Consider the following 15000-nt stretch of genomic DNA (forward strand, 5'->3'; position numbering starts at 1 on the left):
TCTCCGTCCAGCGTGGAAGGGGGGGGGTAACCCGGTGAGTAACTGATATACAGGTGGTCATCTGTGGGTGAAGTATTCCTTTAAATCTTTCTTTCTAGATGTATAGATAGTTTATCTCCAACAGCATCTTGTGTGAGGAGAAAGAGAGGAGTGAGAGCAGCTCTCAGACTGCCGGGTGTATCCCGCCTCCTCTCGGGGGGGCATCTCTGATCTGCCGGCTGATTCTGGTTCCTCCATCTTCCTCCATCTTCATCCGTCCGACACGTCCTGATCCCAGTTCCCCATAATCTCTCTGAGGCTCCCATTATGCTTATTCCTCATTAAAATTTTATCAGCCATGGCAAATTGCAAAGATTAGAGCGTTCGGGAGGGAGGGAGCGCCGGGGCTCTCCCGCCTCTTCACACATTTATTTATTGTTGCGGATCATCCGGGCTTATCTGCTCCCAAAGCAAAGACAAGTTCCCATCGGATGGCAAAGGTCATGAAATGTGATCTCCCAGCCTGCATAATGGCGAGGAAGAGGAGCGTTTAGTTTGTCTAAAGTGTTCTCACCCACACATTAATATTGTAATACTTTAATATCATAAACTTTTGTTCTGCCCTATTGATTCTCTCAGAGACGCATATGAATATTTATGCTGTTGAGCGCAGCTTGTAAACTTTGAGTCAGTGATGCTTCGGCTAATTATAGGCTGGAGGCAGCGCGGCGGCTGCAGCTAATGAATTACACTCCTCCTGTTTACCTCCACCTGCCTCTCGGGTTCACCGCCGGTTAGCACCGAGCCGGAGGACGAAGGGGAGGGAAGACGGCGGCCGCCGGGACGCGTCAGCCGGTCGCTGCCGCGCGAGGTCGGCAGGTCGACGGCAACAAACTCACAGATGCATTAAAGCGGTAATGAGAGCGAGAGAGCGGCAGACACAGTCGGCTGTCAGAGAGACGGACGGACGGTGGTTTGAATATGGAGGACAGAATACAGATTGAGTTCTGGAGCGGAGCCACAGATACAGAACGAGGACTCAGAGCGGCTAGAGGAGGGACGAAGAGGGCCAAAGGATAAAATGTACATCTGTTTTATGTGTTGAAGGCCAAAATCTCTGGATTCAATCCAAAGGTTAAATATTAATTTCTTATATAATGTTGTTATACAGAATAAATAACAGAGCACAGATTCATACATCAAACAGAGGAACCACACACCAACCTCATCCTAACTGCACCAACCTCATCCTAACAACACCAACCTCATCCTAACTGCACCAACCTCATCCTAACTGCACCAACCTAATCCTAACTACACCAACCTCATCCTAACAACACCAACCTCATCCTAACTACACCAACCTCATCCTAACTACACCAACCTCATCCTAACTACACCAACCTCATCCTAACTACACCAACCTCATCCTAACTATACCAACCTCATCCTAACTGCACCAACCTCATCCTAACAACACCAACCTCATCCTAACTACACCAACCTCATCCTAACTGCACCAACCTAATCCTAACTGCACCAACCTCATCCTAACAACACCAACCTCATCCTAACTGCACCAACCTCATCCTAACTGCACCAACCTCATCCTAACTGCACCAACCTCATCCTAACAACACCAACCTCATCCTAACTACACCAACCTCATCCTAACTGCACCAACCTCATCCTAACAACACCAACCTCATCCTAACTGCACCAACCTCATCCTAACTGCACCAACCTCATCCTAACAACACCAACCTCATCCTAACTACACCAACCTCATCCTAACTGCACCAACCTCATCCTAACAACACCAACCTCATCCTAACTGCACCAACCTCATCCTAACAACACCAACCTCATCCTAACTGCACCAACCTCATCCTAACAACACCAACCTCATCCTAACTGCACCAACCTCATCCTAACTGCACCAACCTCATCCTAACAACACCAACCTCATCCTAACTGCACCAACCTCATCCTAACTGCACCAACCTCATCCTAACAACACCAACCTAATCCTAACTGCACCAACCTAATCCTAACTGCACCAACCTCATCCTAACAACACCAACCTCATCCTAACTACACCAACCTCATCCTAACTGCACCAACCTCATCCAAACAGAGTATTTACTAGAGTAAACGTAGCTTTACAACAATGTAAAGTGATTATACTGTTTATATGAAATATATAAAAGCCATGATTTAAAACTTTGCTTGATTAAGTATCAGTGATGAAGAAGGAAAATATACTTTTGACTCCACTACGTGTATTTAACAGATTTTGATATTTACGTATATACTGCTGATAATACTTCACTAGTACTTTTATTATGATACAGTTTGAATGCAGGACTTTTACGTGTAAGAAAGTAGTTTTAGTACGGCTGTGGTATTCTTAGTTATCCTGGTGCTGAGTTGTTTGCAGGTTGTGTGTGACGGGTCGGTGCTGATTCTGTCCTGTTGGTCTCTGAACCACAGAGAGAGAATCAGCTCACATCCAGCCCCCTCCTCCTCTTCCTCCTCCTCCTCCTCTTCCTCCTCCTCCTCTTCCTCTTCAGCATCATCCAGCACAGCATCACCCGTGACAACCTCGACAGTGAAACAACAGAGAAACAGGCGTGACTCCTGCGCCGCCCGTTTACACGGAGCCGGTGGTGTCACACACGGCAGAGTCGGCGTGTTCACATAAAAAAAAAGCTTTGATTGATTGGCCTCGGCTAACGTCGCGCGAGACAGAAAACACTCGCCATCTCTCAGCAACAATTACCCGTCCCTCCACGCCGGCTGTCAGCGCGCTAATTCATCTGTCATCATCCCACTTCTCCCAGTAGAATCGGGCTGACAGCGAGCCCAGTATCAGTCACACAGCATTACACTCCTGTTGGCTTTCATTAGCTCCACTTTGTCTTTCACCATGAAGGCTGCTGGCTTCTCTTTTACCCTTAAAACTAATGTTTCTGCTCGTTCGGCTGCTTCACATTCACACCGGGAGGTCGACGCGGGGCGGCGTAACGGGGAATTAGGTGACGTTAACCGATTCAACCCTGTCGGATCAACCGGTGGCTCCGTCTCAACACAAACTCATGTTGCATTTACAATAAGAGTTCAAACTTTGAGAAACTCCAACAAGCTGAAAAACACATGGTATTGATTAATGAAGTAGTTCTGGCTGCAGTAGAACTCCCCACACTCTCATCCAGTAAACACAGAACAGCATCGTCCTCCCATCGGACTCATGTTGGTGTCCATCTGATGGACTCTAATATTCACCTCTTATTATCTCTGCCAGACCCGGGGGGGGGGGGGGGATCATGTGTTCAGTCGAGTGTAGGGCTGAAACTAACACTTATTTAAAGTGTTGTTTAATCTGTCCATTATTTTATCAGTTAATCGATTAGTTGTTTGATCTATCAAATGTCAGAAAACGGTGAAAAGTCAGTGTTTCCCAAAGTCCAAGATGACGTCCTCAAATGTCTTGTTTTGTCCACAACTCAAAGATATTCAGTTTATTGTCATAGAGGAGGAAAGAAAACAGAAAATGTTCTCATTTAAGAAGCTGGAGTCACTTTGTTTTTGTTCAATTTTTATATTATTTTATTTTTATTTATTTATTTATTTATTTTATTATGTGTGGTTTATTGCTGGTTTTTAATCCTCTGCCAATTTTTTTGTCCGTCTCGCATTTTGTTGGTAAAACACAAAATGTCATGATCAATGTAGTTGGTGATTAATTTAATGGTTGAGAACTAATCAATTAATCGTTGTAGCTCTAGCAGTGTGTGTGTGTGTGCGTGTGCGTGTGCATGTGCATGTGCGTGTGTGTGCATCTGTCTGTCCGTCCACGGTTAATCTCTCCCACTGCTGGACTCATCAGCCTGATGTTTATTGTGCTCTTGTATGGCTGCATGCTCAAGGACCTCTCGTTGTCGTGGTGATTCATCATTTTTGAAAAACATATTTTATTGACTGATTCAAACCGTCATAGACTGCTGACTCATCACTCCTCTTAAAGTGATCAACAAGTGCTTCAGTAGCAGAAGTAGGCTCAAAAACAAGCCTCAGCTAGTCTAGTCTGCTGACGGACACATCCTGGCTCCGAAACTCACATCCACCGAACAGTCTGGTCTCATTTTGAAGAAATCTACCGATATGTTATCATCCACTAAAGTTAGGCAAAAAACAGCTGCCACATTGAACACAGACGGGTTTTATCATGATTAGAATAAAACCAAGTGGCTCATTTTGTTGTTTTATCATTCCAGGCACCGGTGGACTCGGTGAACATGATGCCCTGCCCTCTATGGTGCCCTTCTAGTGGAGAAAACATGATGCCCTGCCCTCTATGGTGCCCTTCTAGCAGAGAAAAAGTGATGCACTGCCCTTCCATTGGAGAAAATGTGTTATAGTGCCCTCTATGGTGCCCTTCCAGTGGAGAAAACATGATGCCCTGCCCTCTATGGTGCCCTTCCAGTGGAGAAAACATGATGCACTGCCCTCTATGGTGCCCTTCCAGTGGAGAAAACATGATGCCCTGCCCTCTATGGTGCCCTTCTAGTAGAGAAAACATGATGCCCTGCCCTCTACGGGGCCCTTCTAGTAGAGAAAACATGATGCCCTGCCCTCTACGGTGCCCTTCTAGTGGAGAAAACATGATGCCCTGCCCTCTACGGTGCCCTTCTAGTGGAGAAAACATGATGCCCTGCCCTCTACGGTGCCCTTCTAGTAGAGAAAACATGATGCACTGCCCTCTATGGTGCCCTTCTAGTAGAGAAAACATGATGCCCTGCCCTCTACGGTGCCCTTCTAGTAGAGAAAACATGATGCCCTGCCCTCTACGGGGCCCTTCTAGTGGAGAAAATCTGATGCACTGCCCTCTACAGGGCCCTTCTAGTGGAGAAAAACATGATGCCCTGCCCTCTACGGTGCCCTTCTAGCAGAGAAAACATGATGCCCTGCCCTCTACGGTGCCCTTCTAGTAGAGAAAACATGATGCCCTGCCCTCTACGGTGCCCTTCTAGTAGAGAAAACATGATGCCCTGCCCTCTACGGTGCCCTTCTAGCAGAGAAAACATGATGCCCTGCCCTCTATGGTGCCCTTTTAGTAGAGAAAACATGATGCACTGCCCTCTATGGTACCCTTCTAGCAGAGAAAACATGATGCCCTGCCTCTATGGTGCCCTTCTAGTAGAGAAAACATGATGCCCTGCCCTCTACGGTGCCCTTCTAGTAGAGAAAACATGATGCACTGCCCTCTATGGTGCCCTTCTAGCAGAGAAAACATGATGCCCTGCCCTCTATGGTGCCCTTCTAGTAGAGAAAACATGATGCCCTGCCCTCTACGGTGCCCTTCTAGTAGAGAAAACATGATGCCCTGCCCTCTATGGTGCCCTCCTAGCAGAGAAAACATGATGCCCTGCCCTCTATGGTGCCCTTCTAATAGAGAAAACATGATGCCCTGCCCTCTACAGGGCCCTTCTAGTAGAGAAAACATGATGCCCTGCCCTCTATGGTGCCCTTCTAGCAGAGAAAACATGATGCCCCGCCCTCTATGGTGCCCTTCTAGTAGAGAAAACATGATGCCCTGCCCTCTACGGTGCCCTTCTAGCAGAGAAAACATGATGCCCTGCCCTCTACGGTGCCCTTCTAGTAGAGAAAACATGATGCACTGCCCTCTACGGTGCCCTTCTAGCAGAGAAAACATGATGCCCTGCCCTCTACGGTGCCCTTCTAGTAGAGAAAACATGATGCCCTGCCCTCTATGGTGCCCTTCTAGTAGAGAAAACATGATGCCCTGCCCTCTATGGTGCCCTTCTAGTAGAGAAAACATGATGCCCTGCCCTCTACGGGGCCCTTCTAGTAGAGAAAACATGATGCCCTGCCCTCTATGGTGCCCTTCTAGTAGAGAAAACATGATGCCCTGCCCTCTACAGGGCCCTTCTAGTAGAGAAAACATAGTATATATACATAGTTTGTATATTTAAGAGAAGGTGTTTTCCTCATAGGGTGGCTCGTCCCCTCCGTATGCCTTCTCCGTCAGTACCACTGATGATTTAAAGACTTGGACTGAAGCTGCCTCCTACTGCAAACGGACGTACACGGACCTGGCCAACATTGAAAACACTGAAGACATGAACCAACTGAAGAACACAGTTTCATCTTCCGGCCACAGCTCTGAGGTGTGGATTGGTCTGTACAGTGCGGTCGCCTGGAGGTGGTCTGATGGCTACAGAGGGACGGGGTCTGAATACAGGAACTGGACAACTATTAACAATGAACCAAACTTTAGTTCAGGTGATGAGTTCTGTGTGGTCACTTTTGCTGATGGAAGCTGGACCGATCATTATTGCTATTATAAACATCCATTTTTGTGTTACAGAGGTGAGGATCTAGCGAGGCATGTTTTGATCTTGAAAACGTTTTTTTGTAAATTTCCAGTATGTGACAATTCCTCCCCCCCCCTCTAACCCTAACTGCAGGAACACAGCTGGATCCTGAATTTGTTTATGTGAATGAAGGAATGAATTGGTCCGGTGCTCAGAGGTTCTGCAGGGAGAACTACACAGACCTGGCCACTGTGAGGAACCACACTGAGAACCAGGAGATCTACAGAGACTATACATGGATTGGCCTATTTAGAGATCCCCATTTGAATTGGTCTGATGGTACCAACTACAAATTCAGCTACTGGGATCCCGGTTCCAACCCACTGGGCTCATTGTCACATGTTTGTGCTGTTGCAGCTTTGCAGAGATCAGGAAGATGGAGGGCAGTGTCCTGTGAAAGGAGATTACCGTTTGTCTGCTACAGCATCCCACCTGGTGAGTGATTTACTGTCCTTTATGGAATCAAACAGTAATACCACACTAATGCTTCATGTCTCTGTTCATTCTGCAGCAGTGAAGAGGCAGGTAGTACGGCTGAGGATGAAGCCGGAGGACTCCTCTCTGGATCTCAATGACCCCGCTGTGAAAGCAGACATCCTGAAGAAGGCACGTATCTATCACTCTATCTATCTATCTATCTATCTATCTATCTATCACTCTATCTATCTATCTATCTATCTATCTATCTATCTATCTATCTATCTATCTATCACTCTATCTATCTATCTATCTATCTATCACTCTATCTATCTATCTATCTATCTATCTATCTATCTATCACTCTATCTATCTATCTATCTATCTATCTATCTATCTATCTATCTATCTATCACTCTATCTATCTATCTATCTATCACTCTATCTATCTATCTATCTATCTATCTATCACTCTATCTATCTATCTATCTATCTATCTATCTATCACTCTATCTATCTATCTATCACTCTATCACTCTATCTATCTATCTATCTATCTATCTATCTATCTATCACTCTATCTATCTATCTATCTATCTATCTATCACTCTATCTATCTATCACTCTATCTATCTATCTATCTATCTATCACTCTATCTATCTATCTATCTATCTATCTATCACTCTATCTATCTATCTATCTATCTATCTATCTATCTATCACTCTATCTATCTATCTATCACTCTATCACTCTATCTATCACTCTATCTATCTATCTATCTATATATCACTCTATCTATCTATCTATCTATCTATCACTCTATCTATCTATCTATCTATCTATCTATCTATCTATCTATCTATCACTCTATCTATCTATCTATCACTCTATCACTCTATCTATCTATCTATCTATCTATCTATCTATCTATCACTCTATCTATCTATCTATCTATCTATCTATCTATCTATCTATCACTCTATCTATCTATCTATCACTCTATCACTCTATCTATCTATCTATCTATCTATCTATCTATCTATCTATCTATCTATCACTCTATCTATCTATCTATCTATCACTCTATCTATCTATCTATCTATCTATCTATCTATCTATCTATCTATCTATCTATCACTCTATCTATCTATCTATCTATCTATCTATCTATCTATCTATCTATCTATCTATCACTCTATCTATCTATCTATCTATCACTCTATCTATCTATCTATCTATCTATCTATCTATCTATCTATCTATCTATCTATCTATCTATCACTCTATCTATCTATCTATCTATCACTCTATCTATCTATCTATCACTCTATCTATCTATCTATCTATCTATCTATCTATCACTCTATCTATCTATCTATCTATCTATCCATCTATCTATCTATCTATCTATCTATGTATCACTCTATCTATCTATCTATCACTCTATCTATCTATCTATCTATCTATCTATCTATCTATCTATCTATCACTCTATCTATCTATCTATCACTCTATCTATCTATCTATCTATCTATCTATCTATCTATCACTCTATCTATCTATCACTCTATCTATCTATCTATCTATCTATCTATCTATCTATCACTCTATCTATCTATCACTCTATCTATCTATCTATCTATCTATCTATCTATCTATCACTCTATCTATCTATCTATCACTCTATCTATCTATCTATCACTCTATCACTCTATCTATCTATCTATCTATCTCTCTATCTATCTCTCTATCTATCTATAGTAAAGCGGTTCATCATCATTGTGTTGGGTTCTGTGTAAACTGTTTTATTATACAATAAAAATGTTTACACATTTTGCATACGAAATAGAAATCAGATATATAGAAATCCTCCAGGTCCTCTCTGGGTTTATATAGAAATGATCCAGGTCCTCTCTGGGTTTATATAGAAATGATCCAGGTCCTCTCTGGGTTTATATAGAAATCCTCCAGGTCCTCTCTGGGTTTATATAGAAATCCTCCAGGTCCTCTCTGAGTTTATATAGAAATGATCCAGGTCCTCTCTGGGTTTATATAGAAATGATCCAGGTCCTCTCTGGGTTTATATAGAAATCCTCCAGGTCCTCTCTGAGTTTATATAGAAATCCTCCAGGTCCTCTCTGGGTTTATATAGAAATGATCCAGGTCCTCTCTGGGTTTATATAGAAATGATCCAGGTCCTCTCTGGGTTTATATAGAAATGATCCAGGTCCTCTCTGGGTTTATATAGAAATGATCCAGGTCCTCTCTGGGTTTATATAGAAATGATCCAGGTCCTCTCTGGGTTTCCAGACAGAGTTGATGTCTATTGAAATGGCCGTTTGTGTTTCCAGCTCCAGGACCGACTGGAGACGAAGGTAGCGGGAGTCACCCTGAAGTGGAGAGAGCAGCCTGACGGGAAAGTCTTCTACAAGGAAGAGAAACGTTATCAGAAGAAACAAAGAAAGAAGACGGAGCTCTGAAACTGAAATCAAACTTTAGCTGTGCTTATAGGCTCATCAGAAACCCCACGGTGAACATGCATTATATGAGCTATAACATGTAGGGCTGCTTGGTACGTCATCATCAGTACCATTGTGTGATGTGTTTTAATATGAATATATACCGGTATGTATGACGAGTTGTTTTGGCTTCAAGTTTCTTATTTGGCTCGGTAGACTTATTTCAAAATAAAAGTTGATTTCATATGTGTGTCTGTGTGTCTATATTGAATAGTAACAATAATCTAACAAGCTAATACAATACAGCACATCAACTACAATAACAGAACCATAACACTGATCATCTTACTTAAAGCTTGGGGAGGTAACATCAGAGAAACCAGCAAGAGTACACTAGTGCACAGGCAGCGTGCACAGGCAGCCTGCACAGGCAGCCTGCACAGGCAGCGTGCACACAGGGATGTAGACAGCCATGACTGGATGGCTTATGACAGTCCTGAGAAAGACATAGATACAAGATTCATTCTCTTTTCTTATGTCGGAGCATTTCATTTATTGATTTATTGATTTATTGATTTATTGATTACTGTCGAAGAATTTCAGCAAAACTTACCAAAAATGTTTCTAAAATACATTAAACACCCTTTAAGTAAAGGATATGAATACTTCCAGCACTGACACACACACACACACGCACACACACACACTCACACGAAAGATAAATATTTCTTTGATCCCGTTTGAATTGCTTCATGAATCCCACATATGATGTTTGTCAGTTTAGAAGATAATTTTGCAAGTCAAATATATATATATATATATAAATATACTGTATATATATATATATATATATATATATATATGTGTGTCTGTATGTCTGTAATGCAGTACATTTATGTGTGAAATATTTTGGGGGGCTTTTATGGTTGTCATAGGATACGTCATACAGGTTCATTTATCTTTCTCCTCTGGTTTGCTAATTTTACTTCACTTTATAAAATAAGGACTGACATAGTTAGTGGTTAAGATTAGAAAAAAACATCAAAACATCATGGTTTGTGTTCAAATAATAACAGAACAGTGTGAAGTTACAACTGTCACAACATAACTAGCGTCATCCATCCACCAGCCCTCCCGGACCAGCCCTTAGCGGACCAGCCCTCCCGGACCAGCCCTCCCAGACCAGCCGTCCCGGACCAGCCCTCCCGGACCAGTTTAGTTTCCGAGTTCTGCTCCTGAAACGAAAGTGGGACACACAAACGGAAGGACGGACGGACGGACGCGCAAAGTTATCTATACGATACCTCTTCATTTCACTATAAGAACCTAAATACGGAGGCAGCTGGCTGGAGGCAGATCACCAGAGAAAGATTCCTACTGCTGTTGGCTAACTGCAGACATTTGCGTGACGTAGAAATGAAACTTGAAAAGGCTAAAATGCGTCCTCATGAGACGCGTGATGTCCACAACGTGGTGCTATCTATACGCCTTCCTGTGAGACCGGGTGGAAATATAATATAGATATTTTAGTAGTTGTTTAGTGCAGCTTTAAATTCTGGTGAACATCCCAAAGTTTCCAGTGTCAGACTGAATGTTGTGGAAATGACAGGTTGGATATGTCCATGTGATGGACAGCCGTAGAGACGCCATGAAAACATCCAGATCCAATAAAGAGCTGGAACAACCAGCAACCAGCAGCCCTGCTACCTCTGGGAACAATCACCGCTTATTATCATCAGCTCTTAGTGATCAAATGATGAGGCTCAAAAGGATTAAAGTCCTCTTTTTGGTGTTTCCATTATTTTGTCCACCCCCCACTGGATCCTCAGCCGTCTCTGGGGGGAGTATTTCCAGAGAGGATGATGGGAGTTTCTGACAGCTCGTCTCCTCCCTCCTGCATGACTTAACAGGACCCAGCGGAGCGGTACGACACTCGATTCCCTCCGTGGCATCTGAAGAGCAGGAGGCTGGGGGGGAAGTCTGGGGGGGGCAGAGGTCATCTCCAGGGGCCGAAGGCTTCTCCTCTTCCTCTTCCTCTTCCTCTTCCTCATCCTCTTCCTCATCCTCTTCCTCGTTCCCAAACTGCTTCTTTTCACCGGTCAGTTCAGGAGGAAACCTGGACTCTTCTGGGTCTCCTGGTTTGGGACCGTTACTTCCAGTTCAGGGAGACGACAGAGTTCTTCAAGCTCTGACACGGACGACAACAACAACATGACAACAACATGACAACAACAACATGACAACAACATGACGACAACAACACGACAACAACATGACAACAACATGATGACAACAACATAACAACAACACGACAACAACATGACAACAACACGACGACAACAACATAACAACAACACGACAACAACATGACAACAACATGACAACAACACAACAACAACATGACAACAACATGACAACAACACAACAACAACATGACAACAACATGACAACAACACAACAACAACATGACAACAACACAACAACAACACAACAACAACATGACAACAACATGACAACAACACGACAACAACATGACAACAACATGATGACAACAACATAACAACAACACGACAACAACATGACAACAACATGACAACAACACAACAACAACACAACAACAACATGACAACAACACAACAACAACACAACAACAACATGACAACAAAACGACAACAACACGACAACAACATGACAACAACATGACAACAACATTACAACAACATGACAACAACATGACAACAACAACACAACAACAACACGACAACAACACGACAACAACATGACAACAACATGACAACAACATGACAACACAACAACAACATGACAACAACACAACAACAACACAACAACAACATGACAACATGACAACAACACGACAACAACATGACAACAACACAACAACAACACAACAACAACATGACAACAACACAACAACAACATTACAACAACATGACAACAACATGTCAACAACAAGACAACAACAACATGACAGCTTTTGATGGTCTTTTCAAAATAAACTTCCCTCTTCACAGGAAACAACTTGGTTAGGTTTAGGCAATAGAGCGACTTTGTTAGGTTTAAGAAAAGATCATGATTCAGTTTAAAGATAACAGCGGAAGTGGCGTTAATTAAATTATGTGAGAAATAAATCACCGTTGACTTCTGGTTTCACCCGGGGAACGAGAGCTGGCCTCCTGGGCTTCTTCTTCCATGATAAGCTGAACAGAAACATACAAATAGAGAACAAATGTAAATGATTGTTCCTCCATATTTTGGTATTTGTCCCACTCAACGCTTACCCATCGCTGATGCAAAAAGGATAAAGAACAAAAAACAAAATTTAATTTAAAAAAAGAAGAAAAAAAAAGAATTAAAATGACAATAAATAATAATAAATAAAGTACACATTGACAGCCATAATAATTACAGAATAAATAAAGTCTGGTATTTTTTGACCCCCTCCCCCCATCCAACCCGACCTCCCTATGAACCGTGTGTTCCTTTTTATACCTCCTGGTTGATCACGTGGATTACATATGAATTAATTTAGTGTGATATAAATGAATTACAGAACATAACTTTTCATAGGTATAGCTGTGATCAGCGGATGAGACCAGCCTGAACTATCACATGACTGTATTGTTTTAGTTATAGATGCAGACTTGATGTTGGAGGCGACTATCGCCCGTCTTAATGAAACTTTAAACCACTTTCTGGTTCTGGTTTCTCAGCCGGTAAAACCCTCCATGGTGTGACGGCGGCGTCGTCGTCTGGAATGAGTCTGAGCCTCCTTCTGGTCGCCGTGCAGGTTTCCAGCAGCGTCCGGACTCCCCCGGCTGATCCTCGTCCCTGATCTAATAACTGTGCGGCTCACGGCGGAGAGTAAAACCAGAGCGCCGGCGGCTGATAAAAAGACTCTTCACTGAGAGACGAAGCGCCGCCGTGCAGCAGGTGAACGGCTGCTTCCTGTTTCTGATTCAACCTGCCGCACTGAATTTACTTCCTCCACTTACACCGCAGGAAAAAAAGAGGGTTTCATTTTCCTTTAGGACGCCATCAGTGCCTCGTTTCTGCAGCCAATCAGACGGCTGCTGTGTGAGTTAAATGTTCCTCCATTAAATACATATCACATATCTAGTTTAAATGTAAAACCTCCACTGTGCACTCAACTACAGTGTTAATAACAACAAACAGTAACAAAATGAAACCGATATCCAACACTGACAACAGAATCAGTGAACTACCACAGAACCTCCATCATCATGTTAAACAGAATCACTGTGAACTACCACAGAACCTCCATCATCATGTTAAACAGAATCACTGTGAACTACCACAGAACCTCCATCATCATGTTAAACAGAATCACTGTGAACTACCACAGAACCTCCATCACCATGTTAAACAGAATCACTGTGAACTACCACAGAACCTCCATCATCATGTTAAACAGAATCACTGTGAACTACCACAGAACCTCCATCATCATGTTAAACAGAATCACTGTGAACTACCACAGAACCTCCATCATCATGTTAAACAGAATCACTGTGAACTACCACAGAACCTCCATCATCATGTTAAACAGAATCACTGTGAACTACCACAGAACCTCCATCACCATGTTAAACAGAATCACTGTGAACTACCACAGAACCTCCATCATCATGTTAAACAGAATCACTGTGAACTACCACAGAACCTCCATCATCATGTTAAACAGAATCACTGTGAACTACCACAGAACCTCCATCATCATGTTAAACAGAATCACTGTGAACTACCACAGAACCTCCATCATCATGTTAAACAGAATCACTGTGAACTACCACAGAACCTCCATCATCATGTTAAACAGAATCACTGTGAACTACCACAGAACCTCCATCACCATGTTAAACAGAATCACAGTGAACTACCACAGAACCTCCATCATCATGTTAAACAGAATCACTGTGAACTACCACAGAACCTCCATCATCATGTTAAACAGAATCACTGTGAACTACCACAGAACCTCCATCATCATGTTAAACAGAATCACTGTGAACTACCACAGAACCTCCATCATCATGTTAAACAGAATCACTGTGAACTACCACAGAACCTCCATCATCATGTTAAACAGAATCACTGTGAACTACCACAGAACCTCCATCACCATGTTAAACAGAATCACTGTGAACTACCACAGAACCTCCATCACCATGTTAAACAGAATCACTGTGAACTACCACAGAACCTCCATCACCATGTTAAACAGAATCACTGTGAACTACCACAGAACCTCCATCACCATGTTAAACAGAATCACTGTGAACTACCACAGAACCTCCATCATCATGTTAAACAGAATCACTGTGAACTACCACAGAACCTCCATCATCATGTTAAACAGAATCACTGTGAACTACCACAGAACCTCCATCACCATGTTAAACAGAATCACTGTGAACTACCACAGAACCTCCATCACCATGTTAAACAGAATCACTGTGAACTACCACAGAACCTCCATCACCATGTTAAACAGAATCACTGTGAACTACCACAGAACCTCCATCATCATGTTAAACAGAATCACTGTGAACTACCACAGAACCTCCATCATCATGTTAAACAGAATCACTGTGAACTACCACAGAACCTCCATCATCATGTTAAACAGAATCACTGTGAACTACCACAGAACCTCCATCACCATGTTAAACAGAATCACTGTGAACTACCACAGAACCTCCATCA

At 42.7% G+C, this 15000-nt stretch overlaps 1 protein-coding gene across 1 annotated transcript in view; it reads left to right on the forward strand.

The window, feature by feature from the left end:
* Positions 1-9276, forward strand: part of LOC119494897 (lymphocyte antigen 75-like) — a 32471-nt gene extending 23195 nt beyond the window's left edge. The window contains exons 2-5 of the mRNA XM_037781120.1: positions 5997-6372; positions 6510-6812; positions 6889-6983; positions 9148-9276. Coding sequence (XP_037637048.1) covers positions 5997-6372; positions 6510-6812; positions 6889-6983; positions 9148-9276 — 903 coding nt within the window. The remainder of the gene's footprint in view (positions 1-5996; positions 6373-6509; positions 6813-6888; positions 6984-9147) is intronic.
* The last annotated feature ends 5724 nt before the right edge of the window (positions 9277-15000 follow it).

Source organism: Sebastes umbrosus, chromosome 9, assembly GCF_015220745.1.
Source record: "Sebastes umbrosus isolate fSebUmb1 chromosome 9, fSebUmb1.pri, whole genome shotgun sequence".
Classification (NCBI taxonomy): Eukaryota; Metazoa; Chordata; class Actinopteri; order Perciformes; family Sebastidae; genus Sebastes; species Sebastes umbrosus.